The sequence below is a fragment of the Odontesthes bonariensis genome, chromosome 16 (genome assembly GCF_027942865.1).
Source record: "Odontesthes bonariensis isolate fOdoBon6 chromosome 16, fOdoBon6.hap1, whole genome shotgun sequence".
Taxonomy (NCBI): domain Eukaryota; kingdom Metazoa; phylum Chordata; class Actinopteri; order Atheriniformes; family Atherinopsidae; genus Odontesthes; species Odontesthes bonariensis.
The window spans coordinates 1,359,907-1,378,535 of record NC_134521.1 but is presented as its reverse complement, the minus strand read 5'-3'; the positions used below and the strand labels follow the sequence as shown (position 1 = coordinate 1,378,535).

At 44.5% G+C, this 18,629-nt stretch overlaps 1 protein-coding gene across 4 annotated transcripts in view; it reads left to right on the top strand.

Moving 5' to 3' along the window:
* The first annotated feature begins 9,169 nt into the window (after positions 1 to 9,169).
* nup98 (nucleoporin 98 and 96 precursor) overlaps positions 9,170 to 18,629 on the top strand; it is a 29,846-nt gene continuing 20,386 nt past the window's right edge. Inside the window, exons 1-14 of one of the 4 annotated variants that reach the window (XM_075487271.1) lie at positions 9,170 to 9,334; positions 9,722 to 9,885; positions 10,706 to 10,815; positions 10,898 to 10,993; positions 12,126 to 12,311; positions 12,435 to 12,574; positions 13,395 to 13,502; positions 14,697 to 14,877; positions 14,947 to 15,113; positions 16,828 to 16,968; positions 17,164 to 17,299; positions 17,446 to 17,538; positions 17,772 to 17,909; positions 18,082 to 18,215. In XM_075487271.1, the coding sequence (XP_075343386.1) occupies positions 10,737 to 10,815; positions 10,898 to 10,993; positions 12,126 to 12,311; positions 12,435 to 12,574; positions 13,395 to 13,502; positions 14,697 to 14,877; positions 14,947 to 15,113; positions 16,828 to 16,968; positions 17,164 to 17,299; positions 17,446 to 17,538; positions 17,772 to 17,909; positions 18,082 to 18,215 (1,599 nt within the window). In that variant the 5' untranslated portion in view covers positions 9,170 to 9,334; positions 9,722 to 9,885; positions 10,706 to 10,736. The remainder of the gene's footprint in view (positions 9,335 to 9,721; positions 9,886 to 10,705; positions 10,816 to 10,897; positions 10,994 to 12,125; positions 12,312 to 12,434; positions 12,575 to 13,394; positions 13,503 to 14,696; positions 14,878 to 14,946; positions 15,114 to 16,827; positions 16,969 to 17,163; positions 17,300 to 17,445; positions 17,539 to 17,771; positions 17,910 to 18,081; positions 18,216 to 18,629) is intronic. The other 3 variants (XM_075487273.1, XM_075487272.1, XM_075487270.1) reach the window with 3 other exon arrangements.

Here is an 18,629-nt window from a genome sequence, read left to right as displayed (position 1 = left end):
CAATCACAAGCATCCTCCAAGCTGCCGTGCCTCCTTATCATTTTATTAACTTTCTCCCGCCTCTTGAACAAACTGAATTGCAACTCTCTTCACCTTAGACCCTCCTAAGTTTACCTTCCTTCGTTTATCTTCAATACCTGCAGCTAAGCTTCTTAATACTTGGTCATGTCGCCATGGATACCGGCCTTGTGACAGACTTATGCCCCTTTTCCACCGAACATTTTTGTACCAACACAGCTCTACACGGTCCCACTCTACCCTGGTTGGGAGCTTTTCCACCGCGGGTTGAAGGTGGGACCCGTTACAATTTTGAGCCCCGGCAAGTACCTGCTTCAGAGGTGGGTCTAGTAGGTACTTGTCGGTGCTAAAACGTCACATGATCAGTGCTGTCCACTGATTGGTCAGGTGAAATTACGTCATACACGCAACGAAGCTCGGGGAGCTTTATGTATGAAACACCCGCCATGTATGAAAACACGACTGCGAGAGAACCAGAGAATAAACTAGGGTGACCATACGTCCGTATTTCCCGGGACATGTCCGTATTTCACTTCCTGTCCCGGGCGTCCCGTGAAATACGGACATGTCCCGGGAAATACGGACGTATGGTCACCCTAGAATAAACAGAATTGTGAAGATGGAAGACCAGAGAAAGAAAGCCAACCCATGGACAGTGAGCGAGGTGCAGACCTTTCTGTGTGTGGTGGCTGAGGACCGCTTACAGAAGGAACTGGACGGAGCGACGTGAAATGAGAAGGTGTTCCAGGATATAACCAAGCTGATGGCTAGCCATGCTATCACCGGAATTCTCAGCAGTGCCGAGACAAGCTGAAGAGCTATTACCGGCAGGTAAAGGACCACAACAGCCGGAGTGGGTCCAACCGAAAGACATGGAAGTGGTTCGACCAAATGGACGGCATTTACGGTCACAGCCCGGCGAACGGCATGGATACGGCGACGTCTTTGTTGGAGGCGATGAAAAATGGTAAGTTGTTCTTATCCCATTGGTGCAACGCATATGTCTTAACAAATGCATGTTTTATATCGTAACAAATACATGTTCAGTCTTTAACTTGTGTAAAAAGTTACACAGACGTCTCATAAGTTGTTCTGAGTGAGCTAGCAAACAACGCTGTTTTGGAAGGCTAGCACAGTGTCTCACCTATGCGGTTAAGTGTATGCGTTTCGTATGTTCACACTTTTTATTTTTTTTCACTCAAGACTCGGTTTGTGCAACCGATGAGTGTTCGGTTGCTGAGGTCAGCGAAGATCCTCCAATCCTGCAGGCTTCAGAACCGACACTGGCATCGCAATCTGCAGCTGAGGCAACAGCTGATCTGCATTCCACCGGCACCAACACTGGCGTCGCCTGTATCTGAGACAACTCCTGCTGTTTACTTTTGTGCTGTCTTTTTTAATAAAGAGCTTGGTTTAACTAAACAATATGGATTGTCAACTGCATTACACATTACACTCCATCGTTGTGTTTACTTTTGACTAACCGCGGCGTGACACTTTGTAGTCACCTGAAACCGACGTCACGTTAGTGGTGAACGGGCCGACTCCGCCCACTTCCAGGCCACAGTTTGGGTGGAAAAGAAAATGTTACTGGTGCCGTGTCGTGTCGTGTAGTGTTGGGCTATATCGAACCGAGTAGAGTAGGGCTAGCTTGGCGGTGGAAAAGGGGCATAACCTTACAGCCTGACAAAATATGCCTTAGAGTTGCAGTACCTGAACATAACAAACATAACGGGTCTCCATTTACCCAGAGTTTTAGGTTCTGGGGAGTTGGCAATACATCATATGTTGCCCCTATCAAAAATCTAATACTCCTTTCCTCCAAACTCCACAGCTCTTTCCAGCTAAGCTTTTTCTTTTCTACACCTTCCCAATTCAACCACCGTCCCTGCTTAGCCTGAGCCACTGCCTTTGCACCCCTTAACATTTCCTCCTGTCTACGAACCTGCTCAACAACTAGCTTTCTCTTCTCCTTGGGACCTGCGCTACTCCACACTGGTTTGCCTGGGCCAAGCCCCAAGCCTCCCCGGCCTATTTGCACATTACCCACAATCTCTGCATGTCTAAGAGTTGCTTCTGCCTCCTGAGCTGCCGTTCTTGGTTTCCACTTCCTTCCCTTGGTTGGGTATGGAACCACCTTACTAACTACCACATCTTTACTCCCAGCTAACAGGAGCTCTGTCCTAACTTTAGTACATTTAAACTCCTCTACTAGACTAGATACTAGGAGCTGGAGTATGCCCTTCCCATACAGTGCCACAGTACTTAAGCATCTAGGAACACCTAGCTACTTCCTCATATAAAAACTAACTAATCTTTCCATTTTTTCTGCAACAGATAATGGAATCTCATACACAGACAGTGGCCACATCAACCTAGGAAACAATCCAAACCACCTATTCTATCCAGTCCCTCAGCAACATCTTTCCCAAACTGCACTGCCCGCTCTCCATCATTCATGTCTGCCTGGTACCACTGGCCTAAACTCTTTACTGCTTTTTCCCTAATTATTGGAATGCTTTCTTCATCTATAGGGCTCGGGCACGTGACGTCACTACGTGAGCGGCGGCCATACTGGAGGCTCAGAACTGTTTTGTTTACATTGTTTTCCACTGCGCGCAGACGTACTCCCGCCTGGTCTCGGAACTTTCTTCGTTGGTTTATCTATTTTACTTATTGTCTTTGCCACTATGGTCGCACGTTGCTGTGTCGTGGGGTGCAATAGCGTAAGCTGTGACAGGAATGGGGGGGAAATCGTAAATGGTTTATCTTTTTACCGGTTTCCTGCTTGGAGGCGCACCCACGGAGACCAAGTGTCCGAGATAACAAAGCGTCGTCGACTAGCATGGATCGCTGCTGTAAGACGACCAAGCATAACTTTCCACTCAATCCCGGTGTGGATGAGAGTGTGTTCTCTGCATTTTCATTCTGGTAAGTTACAGACTTTTGTGTGCTGAGGTAAAGATCCCCGCCTTCACAAGAGGACACTGTCAGTTGGAAGCAAGGGATGTCTCAATGGGTTAAAAGCGGAGGACAAATTTCGTGTGTATGCATGTATACATGACAATAAATCTGATCTTAATCTTAATTTAATGTGGAAAATACAAGGAAAATTGCCCATCTCCAAATTCACATGGAAAGGGCGATTGGAACTGTCAGAAACAATACACCTTTTTGTCAGCAAAAGTACCTATCAACATAGTTTTGCCATGCGAAGGTGAAGACAAAACATTCTTTGACAAGATTGTGTCTGTATGTTGTACTCTGACCACCCTGAGCAGGAGTGTTGTGCAAAGTTAAAGTTGTCTGAAATAAATATGCTTTGAGATACAGCCAAGTGTGTGTGTTTCATTTTTTATTTACAAGTAGAGTAACATGACAAAAGTGTAAAGTGTCATTAGAATTGAAACTGTTGCAAAGTATAAGCACTGACACCACATACTATATACGCAATTATGTCCGAAAGGGTGAACTTAGGCAGTAAATCTTCGTCGACAGTCCATTCCTTGCTCGGTATTTCATAAGGGTCCAGTCCGTTTATAACGCCAATCTTCTGTATGTACCGATCTCTGGCTTCCTTCTGTAATGTATCCCGGTATATCCCACATCCTTTCTTCGATTTTAACATGCTTTTCTCTCACTTTTCTCTCACTGTTTGGTCCTTGATCTCCGTCTTGCCTCAGGGTTTGTTTACGAGATTGTGCCTCCAATATGGCGACCATATCCCAGAATGCAACGCGTGTGCCCGAGCCCTATTACAAACTTTCTATCACTTAATTTCACTCTACTCATTGAGATACTTCTAGACTAAGTACGTTTGATTTTCATACCATCCCACTTTAGATTTTTGTTAAGTCTCTCAAATATTCTCTTCATACATGGCACTGTTGTAGTCACTAACATCATATCATCCATGTAGGCCCTACTTGGTGTAAGGCGCATGCCATCCTGACATCTCTCTCCACCTACAACCCACTTGGAAGCTCTAATAATTATCTCCATGGCCATTGTAAATGCTAATGGAGAAATCGTACACCCTGCCATAATGCCTATTTCTAGCCTCTACCAAGCTGTTGTGAAACCTGCTGTACTTAAGCACAGTCTAATATCCTGAAAATATGCTCTTACTAAGTTAACAACTATTACAGGCACTCTAAAATACTCAAATGCTTTCCAAAAAAGGCTATGTGGCACTGAACCAAATGCATTTGCTAGATCCAGAAATATAACATGCAAGTCTTTTTTCTCAATCTTGGCTGTCTGAATATGATCATGCTAGTGTGCTCTAAACACCCTGCGGAACCTGGTATTCCTGCCTTCTGCACAGTAGTATCTATTAGGGATGTCCCGATCACGTGGTTTCTGATTCGATCGTATCGGACGTTTCATCCCGATCAGGGATCGTATATGTAGACTATCTATGTATATTTAGATTATATATAGACTATATATAGACTAACTATGTATATTTATTCTCATTAGTTGTTTTTTCATCAGAACTAGAATATTACAAAACAAATAGGGAAAAAAATAACAGCTTAGTATTTACTGTAATGGGGTGGTACAGAGTCAGGCCGTCTCAACCATAGACTAAGAGATCTGAACACATCACAGCAGCTTTAAAATCTTTACTCTGGTTTCCAGTCAGTCACAGAATAGATTGTAGATAGATTAATTGTAGAAAATTCTCTCTCATCCAGGTGTTTACTTCCTCCAGACACTGACACAGTACGTCTGCTGGGCTACAGTCGTCCGGTGACAGAGACACATAAAGTTGTGTATCGTCTGCATAACTGTGATAATTGATGTTAAAGTTCTGCAATATCTGACCCAAAGGGAGCATATACAAGTTAAACAGAAGAGGTCCAAGAATTGACCCCTGGGGGACTCCACAAGTCATGGCCACTCGCTCAGATTCATAGCTGCCAACTGTAACAAAATAACTCCGGCCTTCTAAGTAGGACCTGAACCAGTTAAGGACCGCTCCAGAAAGTCCAACCCAGTTTTCCAGCCTGTGCAACAGGATTCTGTGATCTACAGTATCAAACGCAGCGCTAAGGTCCAACAGAACCAGGACTGAAACATAACCTGAATCAGTATTCAACCAGGAGAAACTCATCCATGCATTCATCTCCAGTAGACTCGATTACTGTAATGCTCTTTAACTGGACTTCCCAAAAAGAGCAAAATCTTTACTCTGGCTTCCAGTCAGTCACAGAATAGATTTTAAAAGTCTGCTGATGGTTTACAATCTGTGATCTGTTCAGAGAATATAAAGCCAGCAGAGCTCTTAGATCCAAGGACTCAGTTCAGCCGGTCCAGTCCAGAGTCCAGACTAAACATGGAGAAGCAGCATTTAGCTGTTATGCTGCAAACAAGTGGAACAAACTGCCAGTGGAGATTAAACTTTCACCAAATGTAGACATTTTTAAATCCAGGTTAAAGACATTTCTGTTCTCATGTGTCTATGCATGAAATCTGCACGCTATCTTTGAACTTATCTGGACTGTTGCTTGTTTTTAATCATTTTAATAATTTTGTTTGTTTCTCTTTATATTTTTTTATGTATTTTTAATGCTTCTTCCACTCCCTGCGTCAATGCTTTTATTTTATGTGAAGCACTTTGAATTGTTCTGTACATGAAATGTATATAAATTTGATTTGATTTGATTTAGTTCCTGTGGAAGCAGGAAAGGTTCACTTAGTTTCTAACTCACTGCTTCTGTATTATATTCAATAAATAATGACACAGTGTAATATGTCATGTGTTCATCTCAGGTTGGATTCACTGAGTTTTAACACCTGCTAACATGTAAAACTTTAGAATTAAAACAATAATTAGTTTCTTTTTTTAGCAGGATTCGATGTGAAACAGTCCAGTCATCAAAACTCAGGTTGGTCTGCTACCTGTCCACATACATCTGTGTTCATATTCATCCATCTTTCCTGTTTTATCTGCACTGCGACAGTCTTTATATCTACTCTGTGTGCGTATTCCCTAAAACTGTACAGAGCACTGAACACCAGAGGGCAGAATCTGCACCTGGAGTCAGTGGAAACCGGGCGGCATCCTCAGTGAAGTTGGAAGATAACTGGACTTATTATTGGAAACATGAGTTACTGATGTTGTTTAACAGTTTAACAAAGATAGTTTCCCTCACTCCCATCAAACCATCTGTGTTTCCTGCTTTCTAAGCTCCTCAGACACCATGTCTGGGCCTGTTCTTCTCTGCTGGTGTTTTTTATCTTTTTGTTTGGCTGACGTAATAAAGACCCAGTTTGGTTCTCCACTTCTTTTCGTTCCACTTTGCTCCCTCCCTGTGTTTGGCTCCCTTTTCTTTTCTCTCTGTTTCAGTGACGGATGTGACTCAGAAGGCAGGAGCTGGTCTGGGTTTGTATTTGCAGAAAAATAAACAAGCTAACCTGAGGCAGTATTTGTCTGTTTTGAAGTAGGTTTGATGCACATTAGTGACCCATGTGACACCACCCCCCCCCCCCCCCCCCCCGTCTGGCATCTTTGCACGGGCTACCAGTGCAATATCACATGTAATTAAAAATTAGGGCTAAACGATATTAAAATGTTTAATCTAATTAATCACATGATTTCCCTGATTAATCACGATTAATCTCATTTGTACGCAGAATCCAAAAATGAATCCAAAAGTAGCGTATAGCTTTTAGCATTTAGCTTTATTTTAAATGTGCTGCCATATGAATGAAAGTGCCATAACATTTGTTGTGCAAACACACTTTTAACATCAGCATCTTTCTGTAGTTTTTATGTAGAAGCCTCGCTCCACTGTCTGTTTCCTTGAATGACTTGCTGCTATCAGTTGTGTGTTTTGCCTTTAAGTGATATTTTAGACTGGAACTACTACGCTGAGAAGACAATTCAACTTGGCAGTGTTTACAGATGACTTTGGTTCTGTCGACTCCGCCGTCTGGAAGAACTTTAACATGAAAATGGCCGAGTAAAAGTTCCGTACCCTTCTCCATGTTTGGTGGATCCGCCGATTACTTTCTTTTCCTGTTCCACAGCAGACAGCAGCAGACTTTTACAAAATAAAAGCATGTGAGCAACAGACTTTTACAAAATAAAAGCCTGTGAACAACAGACTTTTACAAAATAAAAGCCTGTGAGCGACAGACTTTTACAAAATAAGATAAATAATAAAACAGGGGCGGTCGGGGGCGTAGTGGGTTGTTCAGGCGCCCCATGTACAGAGGCTACAGTCCTTGCTGCAGCTGGCCCCGATTCGAGTCCCGCATCGGACAACCCTGTGCTGCGTGTTGTTCCCCCTCTCTCTGCCCCCTGCTTCCTGTCTCTCTGAACTTTCCATTAAAGTCATTACATTTTTATTTAAATTAAAAAAATATATATATAAATAAATAAAACCCGAGTTAATGCGCGATAAAATATTTATTGGCGTTAAATAATTAACGAGTTAACGCGACAATAACGAGTTAACTCGCCCAGCCCTATTAAAAATCCTTTTGTTTGTGTTTAAGTGCCAGAACGACCTGGCACCGGGTTTTTTATAAGATGTACGCCCCACGTCAGAACCGGGCTGGATCGTAGACTGACCCATCCTTCTGAGAGGCAGCTCCTTCGGATCATCACTCAACACAGTCCATTAAATCTTCTCTTAAACTTTTTCTCACAGGCTTTTACAGGTTGACCTTGATTTATCTTATTATGTTATTATCTGTGTTCACGCTGCTTTTTATTTAATTTATTTTTTATTCATTGTTTCTATTTATTGTTTTAAATTTGTTCAGTTGTGTTCTGATTGTGTTTAGTGTGATGCTTTAAGTGTGCTACAGTGTCAGAAGGTTTGGTGGAAGCGGATCCAAATGCAGAACTATACGAAGAGGTGAAGGTTGGCAGAAGTTTTAAAGGATCAACTGAGAGCGCAGAGACAGACAAGAAGTTAGTTTTTTAACACCGCCTCTGCATTTGTTTTAGTTTTTCTTTGATAAATAATAACAGTGTAATATGTTCAATGTTGTATTTACCTCAATTTAGACCCACTAAGGAACACATTGTCATTTTTTTTATCAGATCCTGATACGTAAAGCATTGGAGTTTCTTTTTTGAGACTTTTTTGAGTTTCCTTTAAAAAGGTTTGGTTTAATTGTATAATCTGCTGGCGACATCTTCTCCTGATTCCTCTGCTGCTAAGCTTTATGCATGGAGATCTGATCTACAGGAGGAATTGACAATGGAACAATGGAGTAAAGCATGCAAATTAGCCCAAACACAGACGGGTAACACACGTCTAAGACTGCTGCAATTTAATTGGCTAATGAGAGTGTACATTACACCAGAGAAACTTAACAAATTTGATATGCAGATTCCTGACCTCTGTAATAGATGTGGAGAAGATAAGGGCACATTGTTTCACTGTTTATGGTCATGTCCAAAAATAAAGGAATTTTGGGAAGAGGTTAGAGAAATAATACAGGAGATTTTATCAATTAGGCTAGTGATGGAACCCAAACTTTTCCTACTGGGCTTATATCCTGTAGGACATAACTTAAATCAATTTGAAAAAATCTTCATAAATATGGGAATACTGCAAACAAAGAGAGTGATAGCTTAACTTGGAAAAGTATTTGCAAACCAAGTATTGTGCATTGGTTTAAAGAAGTATCTTTCTGTTTACCGTTAGAAAAAATGACATATACTCTAAAAGATAAACGAGAAATGTTTCAGAAGATATGGGGGTGCTACATACATAAGAGCAAATATTTATCTGACTTACTGTCTGAAACAGGGACAGTATAATTACTCCCTGTACAGGACCACAATCATATGCTGTAATCTGAAGATTGTTTTATAACACCTGTATGTACTCTCATGGACTCAAGTGCTTTTATTGAATGTACCTAGTGTTTGTATATTGTTCGTGTATGTATGTTTGTGTACTTTGTATATCTGTGAAAAACTTTAATAAATATATTGTTAAAAAAAAAGTTTGGTTTGGTTTTATTCTCATGTGCATGTATTTCATATATATTTAATATATAATACCGTTTGAAACCTCTAGGAAGGGCTTTTGAGGTGAAATCATGGACGTAAATGCGCTGTTTCCGTAAACTGAGATACGTCATGACGTCATGACGTATAAAGCTGCGTAGGGACGGTTACTGGAACGTTTTCCCTCCTCGTTGACGTAGCTACTTTCCCTCCGGTTGTACCGATGATTAGCTAAAGACGGCCTTTTTTCTGTGAACAATTACAACATCGTTTATTTTACATCTGCCAGAGGGGGACCGACTGAGAGACCGAACACCGACAGAAGTGTTGTTGAAGGTAAACATTTAAGGAAATAACGGCTTTACTTATTTTGATATGGTTTTGTTTTGCTAAGCTAGCTAGCTACCTTGCTAACATTAGCTTGACGTAGTTATTTAAAGTCTGTCTGCTACACGGTAATTTTTCGCGGTGGTCGGAGTTTATGTGGGTTTAAAAGCCGATGGTGCCCGTCGGTGAGAGCTGGTGGCTTTTTGGTGACTTTGTGCTGTGAACTCGGTGAGTTAACTTGTTGCTATCTGCGGCCAACATGTCGGTGTTAGCATCAGATAACCGAGTTAAGGTGTAACTGGGCTTATCTGCCTCAGACTCGTTAAGTGCAGGGTTTGGCTAAAAAACAATTAACACTAACCCGGTTTCATAACCTGGTGCTGTGTTTGGGCTTAGTCTGCACAGCTCTGTTTGCTACACGTGGAGCCCACCGAGCCCGAAGTGAGGTCAAGCTGAGGGCTTCTGCTCGGTCTGCGTGACTTCGGAGTGGAGGAAAATTGTGCTGTCACAACTCCACTTGTGACTTTCAGCCACTGAAATAAAGCTGCACGACCAGATCTGTAAGTTTCAGCCGTCACGCCCACCTTAATCCAACAGAAACCGCAGCTAAAGTGGAGCAAATTCACCCTGAAGTATGTGAATCCCAAAGCTGACCTGTTTGGAAGGATGATTTGGAGTCTTTTAGACTTTTATTTAAGAGTTTATTAGTCTGTTTAAGCCTGCACATTCAGACTAACACATAACCAGGAAGAAGAGCAGCAATATGCACGTTTAAGCGTATCTGATGTGTGAGCTCACTCAAACACAAAGTGACTTTATTAATAAGAAAACTCAGTTTTACCACCTCAGTAGTAAGATCCTACCAGTTACTAGTTATCGATAATAACTAATCTGTAGTTTTCTTTCATATTTTGTGTTTAACCGTGTAGCCAAACCTACTGTCTGAAGGATGGTTTATTTAAGGTGGAAGTAATCGGACCGAGCACTGTTTATAACAGTCAGAACACAATGTTCGCCTCTTCTGACATGAAGCTGTATGACATCCCATATCAGCAACATCATTTCTGAACATCTTCTTACCCCCTGCTGCGTCCTGTGAGCAGAGTTCCAGCCTCGTTTTGGTGCTGATGAAGGTAGTCCGGCTAGTTGGCTGGGGTTTAAAAAATAAAGCTTTTTGCTTCTCAAAACCAATATTTGAGAACAGCTGGCTGGTGGAACAGCTGGGTTCAGTTTGTTTTCTCCAACCAGGTGATGATGCTGCCAGCCTGTCACCATAGCAACAGTGTGTGTCATCATTGGTCCTTATGGACACACACGGCCTGTTCTCCGTGTTACTGATGATGATGAAGAAGAGTGTGACGCTGCTGTTTGTGTCCTCAGGAGACTTATGAGGTCCTGTTAGCAGCGCAGGATGTTCAACAAGACGTTTGCGTCTCCCTTCGGTGGAGGGACGGGGGGGTTCGGCACCTCGTCCACCTTCGGACAGCAAAGTAAGTTCGTTTGTTTACTTTCATGAATCTGCCGCCTTCAGTCTGCTGTCGGCGTGTTCTCATGTGAACTGTGTTTCTGCAGATGCCGGCTTCGGGACAGCGGGGGGCTTCGGGACGTCTGCGTTTGGGACGACCGCCAACACCGGAGGATTGTTTGGCACCACACAGAATAAACCCGGTCAGTTTGATTTACTCGGTCTAACCCTTTTAACGCCTCAGATATCTGGACTTTGTTTTTGCTTATTTCAACCATAAAGGCTCAGAAAATGTCCGCGGTCGAAGTTTTCCAGAATACTTTGAACTTTCAACATCTGAACATGCGGTAAATTGTAAATAACTGGCAGAGTTTAACAATTAACATGAAGTTTTAGTGACAAAAAACAGATTTTACTGGTTGAGTTTGCAGAAAGAAATAAACTATAAACTCTGGAGTTTAAGTGGAGCAATTTTAATGTTTTAGTTTAACACCAGCAGCTGAACCTTTTTGTTTCCGCGTCTTTGCGTTGGCGTCTAATATCTTTTTGTTTTCCGACGGCTGTGAGGCGGGTGGAGGGGCTTCAGCTCCATCAGACCTGTGAAGTTCACATAGGCTGTGTTCGAAACTACATACTACATACTTCCATACTACAGACTCATCGATCAGACGGTATGCAGAGCGTTTACCCACAATGCATTTCGCTCCTGCCCGAGCCGAAATCAGCCGGCCTGAAGCTGATTTCTCTTAAGCTCTAAACTCTGTAAACTTTAGCAACATTTGAAACATTTTCAGGTGAGAAAGTAGTCGTTTAGATCCCCAACGTGTTGAAAACCTGACAAAATACCGGCTGTTTACCATTTTGTTCCCACGAATTCGGCGCTACTAAAGCTAGCCGCAGTGAGCTAACACACTTCCTGTTATTTTCACAAAATAAAATACCCGTTGCCTTTTATCATAGGGAAAGCCATTACCATACAATTGGTGCTTTTGTTTTGAAAACAGGAAGTGAACCTACCCTCATTGTAGCTAGCTTGAAACTGCCGTTTTGACAGGAAATGACGATCGGCGACGTCACGTTACGTTGCATCCTGGGTAGTTTGAGTAGTAACCTCATGATGCATACCCAACATTTCAGAGAATCTAGTATGCATCTGGGAACTTCTGCTTACTCAAACTGGCATACTAACTCAGAAAGTTAGTATGAGGTGTAGGAGAATGCGGTTTGGAACACAGCCTCAGTGTTTGTTGCATGTGGATAACAGAGGAATCTGTTGTTTTTCTTTGAATCGCTGTCCATGGAACCCACATAAACTGTCCCTGTTGGCTTCTCCAGGCGGCCTGTTCGGCTCCAGCACCTTCAGCCAGCCGGCCACCTCCTCCACCAACGCCGGCTTCGGTTTCGGGGCGCCCAGTGCCGCCTCCACCAGCCTGTTCGGCAGCACCGCGACCGGCACCAGCAGCGGACTCTTCTCCCAGCAGAACAATGCGTTCGGTGCAAACAAGCCCACATCCTTTGGAAGTGAGCGTCCGCCCAGTTTCTGTGGAGTTAGAAATGTGTTTCTCTGTTGCTGCTGAAAGGAAAACTGTCTCCAGATGTGTCCGTCCAGCTGTTCCACGTCTGCTCTCTGAAATGTCTCCTCAGGCTTCGGCACCAGCACCAGCAGCGGGGGGCTGTTTGGCGCCACCAACACCGCCGCCAACCCCTTCGGTGGCTCCAGCTCTCTGTTCGGAGGCGCCGGGTTCTCCGCCACGCAGCAGCCGGGAACCACCGTCAAATTCAACGTGAGTCCGCCGGCCGCCGCCGCCTCAGGGCGTCCGCTCAGCTCGGGCTGAACGCTGCTTTTAATCCTGAGTAGGGTTGCAAAATTCCCGGAATTTTCAAAGACGGAAACTTTCCATGGGAATTTAAGGGAATTAACGGGAATAAATGGGAATTTTCAAAATTATAGGTTGGCTCTTCTAGGGAACTTAAATATAGTTGAGGAAAGTATATTTTAGCATAATCATGACTTGAATCTGAGGCCCTTGCACCTGTAGCCTCCATTTCTGAATGAGTGGGGTTAGGGGACGGGTAATATTGAAGCCAACACTCCTGTTTTTGTTCATCCATGAAACAAGTAATTAGAACGTGTTCTACTCTACTTACAAATAAATCTGTTAAACATTTTGTATGCGGCGGTGGTGGCATAGCGGTGAAGACGCATGCCTTTCAGACATAGTACCCTGGTGAGCATGGGTTCAAATCCCAGCTGCCACCGTTGTGTCCTTGAGCAAGGCACTTAACCCGAAGTTGCTCCAGGGAGACTGTCCTTGAACTAAGTGATAGTTGATAATTGTAAGTCGCTTTGGATAAACGCGTCAGCTAAATGTATGTAAATGTATGTACGGATGTTTTCTTATGACTTCTGTTTATATTTATGCTTATATTTAATATAATTTATTCCCATGGAAAGTTTCCAATATGGAATATATCCAAAATTCCCAAGCTTAACTTCCCATGGAAATTTACCGCCCCTTTGCAACCCTAATCCTGTGAAGATGAGTTTATACGGTCTGTGCAGTGATGGGGCGGCTTTATGCGCTCACCCTTTTCCTCCTTCAGCCTCCGACAGGAAGTGACACGATGGTGAAAGCAGGCGTGACCACGAGCATCAACACCAAACATCAGTGCATCACAGCCATGAAGGAGTACGAGAACAAGTCCCTGGAGGTGAGTTTGTGGGCGGGTTGGTCCGCTGAAAGACTCTTAAAGCTGAGCTTCCTGCTCCCAGAGCGCCGCCGGTGCAGCCTGATGTGGCGCCAACGCCAAGCTGAGCCTACATGACACGCCGCAGCAACGCTGTGACCTCACCGAGTCCTGCAGACGTTCTGCTCGTATCAAATCAAAATGAAATAAAATTTATTTGTAGCACATTTCATGTACAGAACAATTCAAAGCGCTTTACATAAAATAAAAGCATTGCAGCAGGGAGTGGAAGAAGCATTAAAAATACATAAGAATATAAAACTACATACTGACTACATACCGCATATTACATACTCCATACTGCATACTCATTCGATCAGACAGTATGCAGAGCATTTACCCACAATGCATTTGGCTCCTGCCCGAGCCGAAATCAGCCGGCCTGAAGCTGATTTCCCTTAAGCTCTAAACTCTGTAAACTTTAGCAACATTTGAAACATTTTCAGGTGAGAAAGTAGTCGTTTAGATCCCCAACGTGTTGAAAACCTGACAAAATACCGGCTGTTTACAATTTAGTTCCCACGAATTCGGCGCTACTAAAGCTAGCCGCAGTGAGCAACGCTCTTCCTGTTATTTTCACAAAATAAAATACCTGTTGCCTTTTATCACAGGGAAAGCCATTACCATACAATTGGTGCTTTTGTTTTGAAAACAGGAAGTGAACCTACCCTCGTTGTAGCTAGCTTGAAACTGCCGTTTTGACAGGAAATGACGATCGGCGACGTCACGTTACGTTGCATCTTGGGTAGTTTGAGTATGAGTAGTGACCTCATGATGCATACCCAACATTTCAGAGAATCTAGTATGCATCCGGGAACTTATAAAAAGTTAAAGTTAGTAGGAGAAGTATGCTGTATTGCTAGTTTTTAGCCGTTTTGCTCTGGGCGCGTTGAGCTGCTACGCACCGCACATGCGGGTCAGTTTGATCAGCTGAATACCGGAAATTACGACAGTGACCAGCCGGTCACCGATTGGCTATAAAACCGTCTTTTTTTTTTTTTTTTTTTTCTTTTTTTTTTAAATCGGCGGCCGATTGATCGGTGCATCTCCAGCAAAAACTGCTGAACACATGAGTGATGTCACTGGTTAATGTCGCAGTTTTTAACCAGAAACAGCCGGAGCTCAGACCGGACTAACCTTTGTGTCTTCTGTCTGCAGGAGCTGAGGCTGGAGGACTACCAGGCGGGCAGGAAGGGCCCGACCAACCCAATGGCCCCGGCGACGGCCGGGCTGTTCGGCGGAGCCACCGCCACCTCCAGCGCCGCCACCGGCCTGTTCGGCTCCACCGCCCCCAACACCAGCTTCTCCTTCGGCCAGAATAAGAGTACGTTCGGAGCCGGTAAGTGATCCACACTGTGGCTCTCGGAATCGGACCTCTGAGACCTCATCGTGTCCGTCTGTCCTGCAGCAGCTCCGGGGGGCTTCGGCGCCGCCACCGGCAGCCTGTTCGGCCAGCCGACCCAGCAGCCGGCCGCCAGCCTGTTCAAGCCCTTCAGTCAGCCGACCACCGCCCAGAGCACCGGCTTCTCCTTCGGCAACACCAACACCATGGGACAGGCCAACACCAGCAGCATGGTGAGTCTGCAGCAGAACATCAATGTTACCCTCTTTGATCATGAGGCAGTTCTGAAGTTCAGGAATGTTTTTCACTTGTTTCCAGCAACAGATTTTATTCCAGAGTTCCTTTAACCTTTAAAGTGTCCTGATCAGCAGTTCTGCAGCTTCCTGAAGCTCTCTGAGTTTCTCTTTGGACATTTTCTGCTTCTTCCCTCATCTTCAGTCCAGTCCTTGTACCTGAGCATCTTCAGAGGAATGTGTTTTTTCTTTGTTAAGCCACTTAACTCTGAGCTGTGAACCATTCAGCCAGGAAAAAGGAAGATAAAGGAGCTCAGAGCAGATATTCACTTTAAAGCTGCTCAGAACTGAACTAACTCTGGTTCTGCCTCAGATTCTGGGTTTATGTTCATGTTGGAACATGTTTCAGTGAATCTCTGCAGCTGTTACCATGGAAACATCTGCAGATATTCACTTTAAAGCTGCTCAGAACTGAACTAACTCTGGTTCTGCCTCAGATTCTGGGTTTATGTTCATGTTGGAACATGTTTCAGTGAATCAGCTGCACCTGTTACCATGGAAACATCAGCAGATATTCACTTTAAAGCTGCTCAGAACTGAACTAACTCTGCTTCTGACTCAGATTCTGGGTTTATGTTCATGTTGGAACATGTTTCAGTGAATCTCTGCAGCTGTTACCATGGAAACATCTGCAGATATTCACTTTAAAGCTGCTCAGAACTGAACTAACTCTGGTTCTGCCTCAGATTCTGGGTTTATGTTCATGTTGGAACATGTTTCAGTGAATCTCTGCAGCTGTTACCATGGAAACATCTGCAGATATTCACTTTAAAGCTGCTCAGAACTGAACTAACTCTGGTTCTGCCTCAGATTCTGGGTTTATGTTCATGTTGGAACATGTTTCAGTGAATCTCTGCAGCTGTTACCATGGAAACATCTGCAGATATTCACTTTAAAGCTGCTCAGAACTGAACTAACTCTGGTTCTGCCTCAGATTCTGGGTTTATGTTCATGTTGGAACATGTTTCAGTGAATCTCTGCAGCTGTTACCATGGAAACATCTGCAGATATTCACTTTAAAGCTGCTCAGAACTGAACTAACTCTGGTTCTGCCTCAGATTCTGGGTTTATGTTCATGTTGGAACATGTTTCAGTGAATCAGCTGCAGCTGTTACCATGGAAACATCTGGAGAGATTCACTTTAAAGCTGCTCAGAACTGAACTAACTCTGGTTCTGCCTCAGATTCTGGGTTTATGTTCATGTTGGAACATGTTTCAGTGAATCAGCTGCAGCTGTTACCATGGAAACATCTGGAGAGATTCACTTTAAAGCTGCTCAGAACTGAACTAACTCTGGTTCTGCCTCAGATTCTGGGTTTATGTTCATGTTGGAACATGTTTCAGTGAATCTCTGCAGCTGTTACCATGGAAACATCTGCAGATATTCACTTTAAAGCTGCTCAGAACTGAACTAACTCTGGTTCTGCCTCAGATTCTGGGTTTATGTTCATGTTGGAACATGTTTCAGTGAATCAGCTGCTTCCTGGTTTTATATAAAACGTAAAGAAATGAGGCTGATCAGGACTTTTCTGCTGGACTGTAAATGAGAGAAAGATTTAACTCTAACTTTATCTGTCCTACAGAACTTTAAATATTTCCCTGAATGAAATAAACCTTTGGCATGTTTTCACCTGAAGTGTCCCCCTCTCCTCAGGGCTTGTTTGGGAACACGGCAGCGTCTCAGGCGAGCGGGTTGTTCGGCCCGGCTCAGACCAGCGCCGCCGCCACCGGCTTCGGGGCGGGCGCCGGGCTGTTCGGCCAACCCAACGCTGGTTTTGGAAACGTTGGCACGCAGGTACGAAGCGGAGCTGATTTTCAACGTGGGTCACGATCTCCAGTCGTTTAAAAATGAGGTTGTTCAGGTCTGAGTGAACAGATGTGCTCCGTTAAAAGTCCAGATGTGCCCACGGAGCTGCTGTTCTGTTCGGGTTTAAAGCTGAGTGAATGTTCAGCACCTGGAGATGATTCTCACCTGTCTGTCTCCTTTCAGCCCAGCTTATTCGGGAATAAAACCGCCGGGTTTGGGACCACCACCACCAGCGCTCCGTCCTTCGGTACCGGCACCGGGCTGTTTGGGAACAAGCCTGCCCTCACCCTGGGAACCGGAACCAACACCTCCACCTTTGGTACGTGCTCACCTGCAGCTTCCTCAGGTACCTTCAGTTTGAAACAAACCCCTGAGGAGCGAGTCGAACCTGCCAGAACCTCTGAGAACCCAAACCGCTGCAGGTTTCAGGCTCATTTTGGGTCCTTTTTTATGAACTTGCTGTAGGTTTTGGTGGAAACACCGTTGGAGCGGGACTTTTTGGCAACAAGACGACCACGGGAGGCCTGGGAACCGGACTGGGAACCAGCTTTGGAACCGGTAACAGAACATAGTGACCAGGATTTTTCTGATTGACTCCTCTGTAAAGTGTTTCTATAGAGGACTGAATCAGCCAAAAATAAAACCTTTTCTACATCTACGAACCATCCATGAGTTCAGTTTGAAACGCGTTGTTCATGAATTATTTAGTCTTTATTGTATTTAGGAACTGAGCCCGTTTGGGTTCGACACTTTGGTTCTGACTGGTTTTCCCTCACTGATCTGATCCACAGTCGGCGCAGGACCCACCCTGTTTGGAAACAACCAGAACAAACTGGGCACCACACTGGGAACGATGGGGACGTTCGGAGCGGCCGGCTTCAGCAGTGGAGCCAGCACCCTGGGCTTCGGAGCGCCGCAGCAGCCCGTCGGTAAGCAGCCGCTCGAGTGTTTGATCGTCCTGCTGCTTTTTGTTTGGCTTCCTGTCTGCGGTCTCTGTCCGTCTGCGGTCTCTGACCTGTTCCCCGTCTGCGATCTCTGTCCGGACGGATGCCGCCGCAGTGGCACAATGTGTTTTGATGCATTTTTGTTTCTCTGCTGCAGCGCTCTCGGATCCGAACGCCAACGCTGCCCAGCAGGCCATGCTTCAGCAGCAGCTCAGCGTCCTGGCCTACTCGCCGTACGGAGACTCGCCGCTGTTCAGAAACCCGCTGTCAGACCCCAAGAAGAAAGAGGAGGTGAGAGGGATGAGGGGAAAGTGGTTAGAATTAGCTGGAGCTGATTGAAAATAGATGCAGCGTTTGTTCCTCTGCTCGGGTCGGGCCCGCTTACATCAATGCTGCCGCCTCAGTGTTAACACACACTGAATAAAACCGGCTGAAAGTCCCACAGCAACATCTGATCTGGGTTCTACCAGCAGATAACAGTTTTATCTGAATTATCCCTGAATTAAGGAGTCAAAATGTTCCAGTAAACTGATGAAGAGACCGTTAGCCCATGCAGCTAACAGGAAGTGTTTGGCCCATGCAGCTAACAGGAAGTGTTTGGCTCACGCAGCTAACAGGAAGTGTTTGGCCGTTAGCTCACGCAGCTAACAGGAAGTGTTTGGCCGTTAGCTCACGCAGCTAACAGGAAGTGTTTGGCCGTTAGCT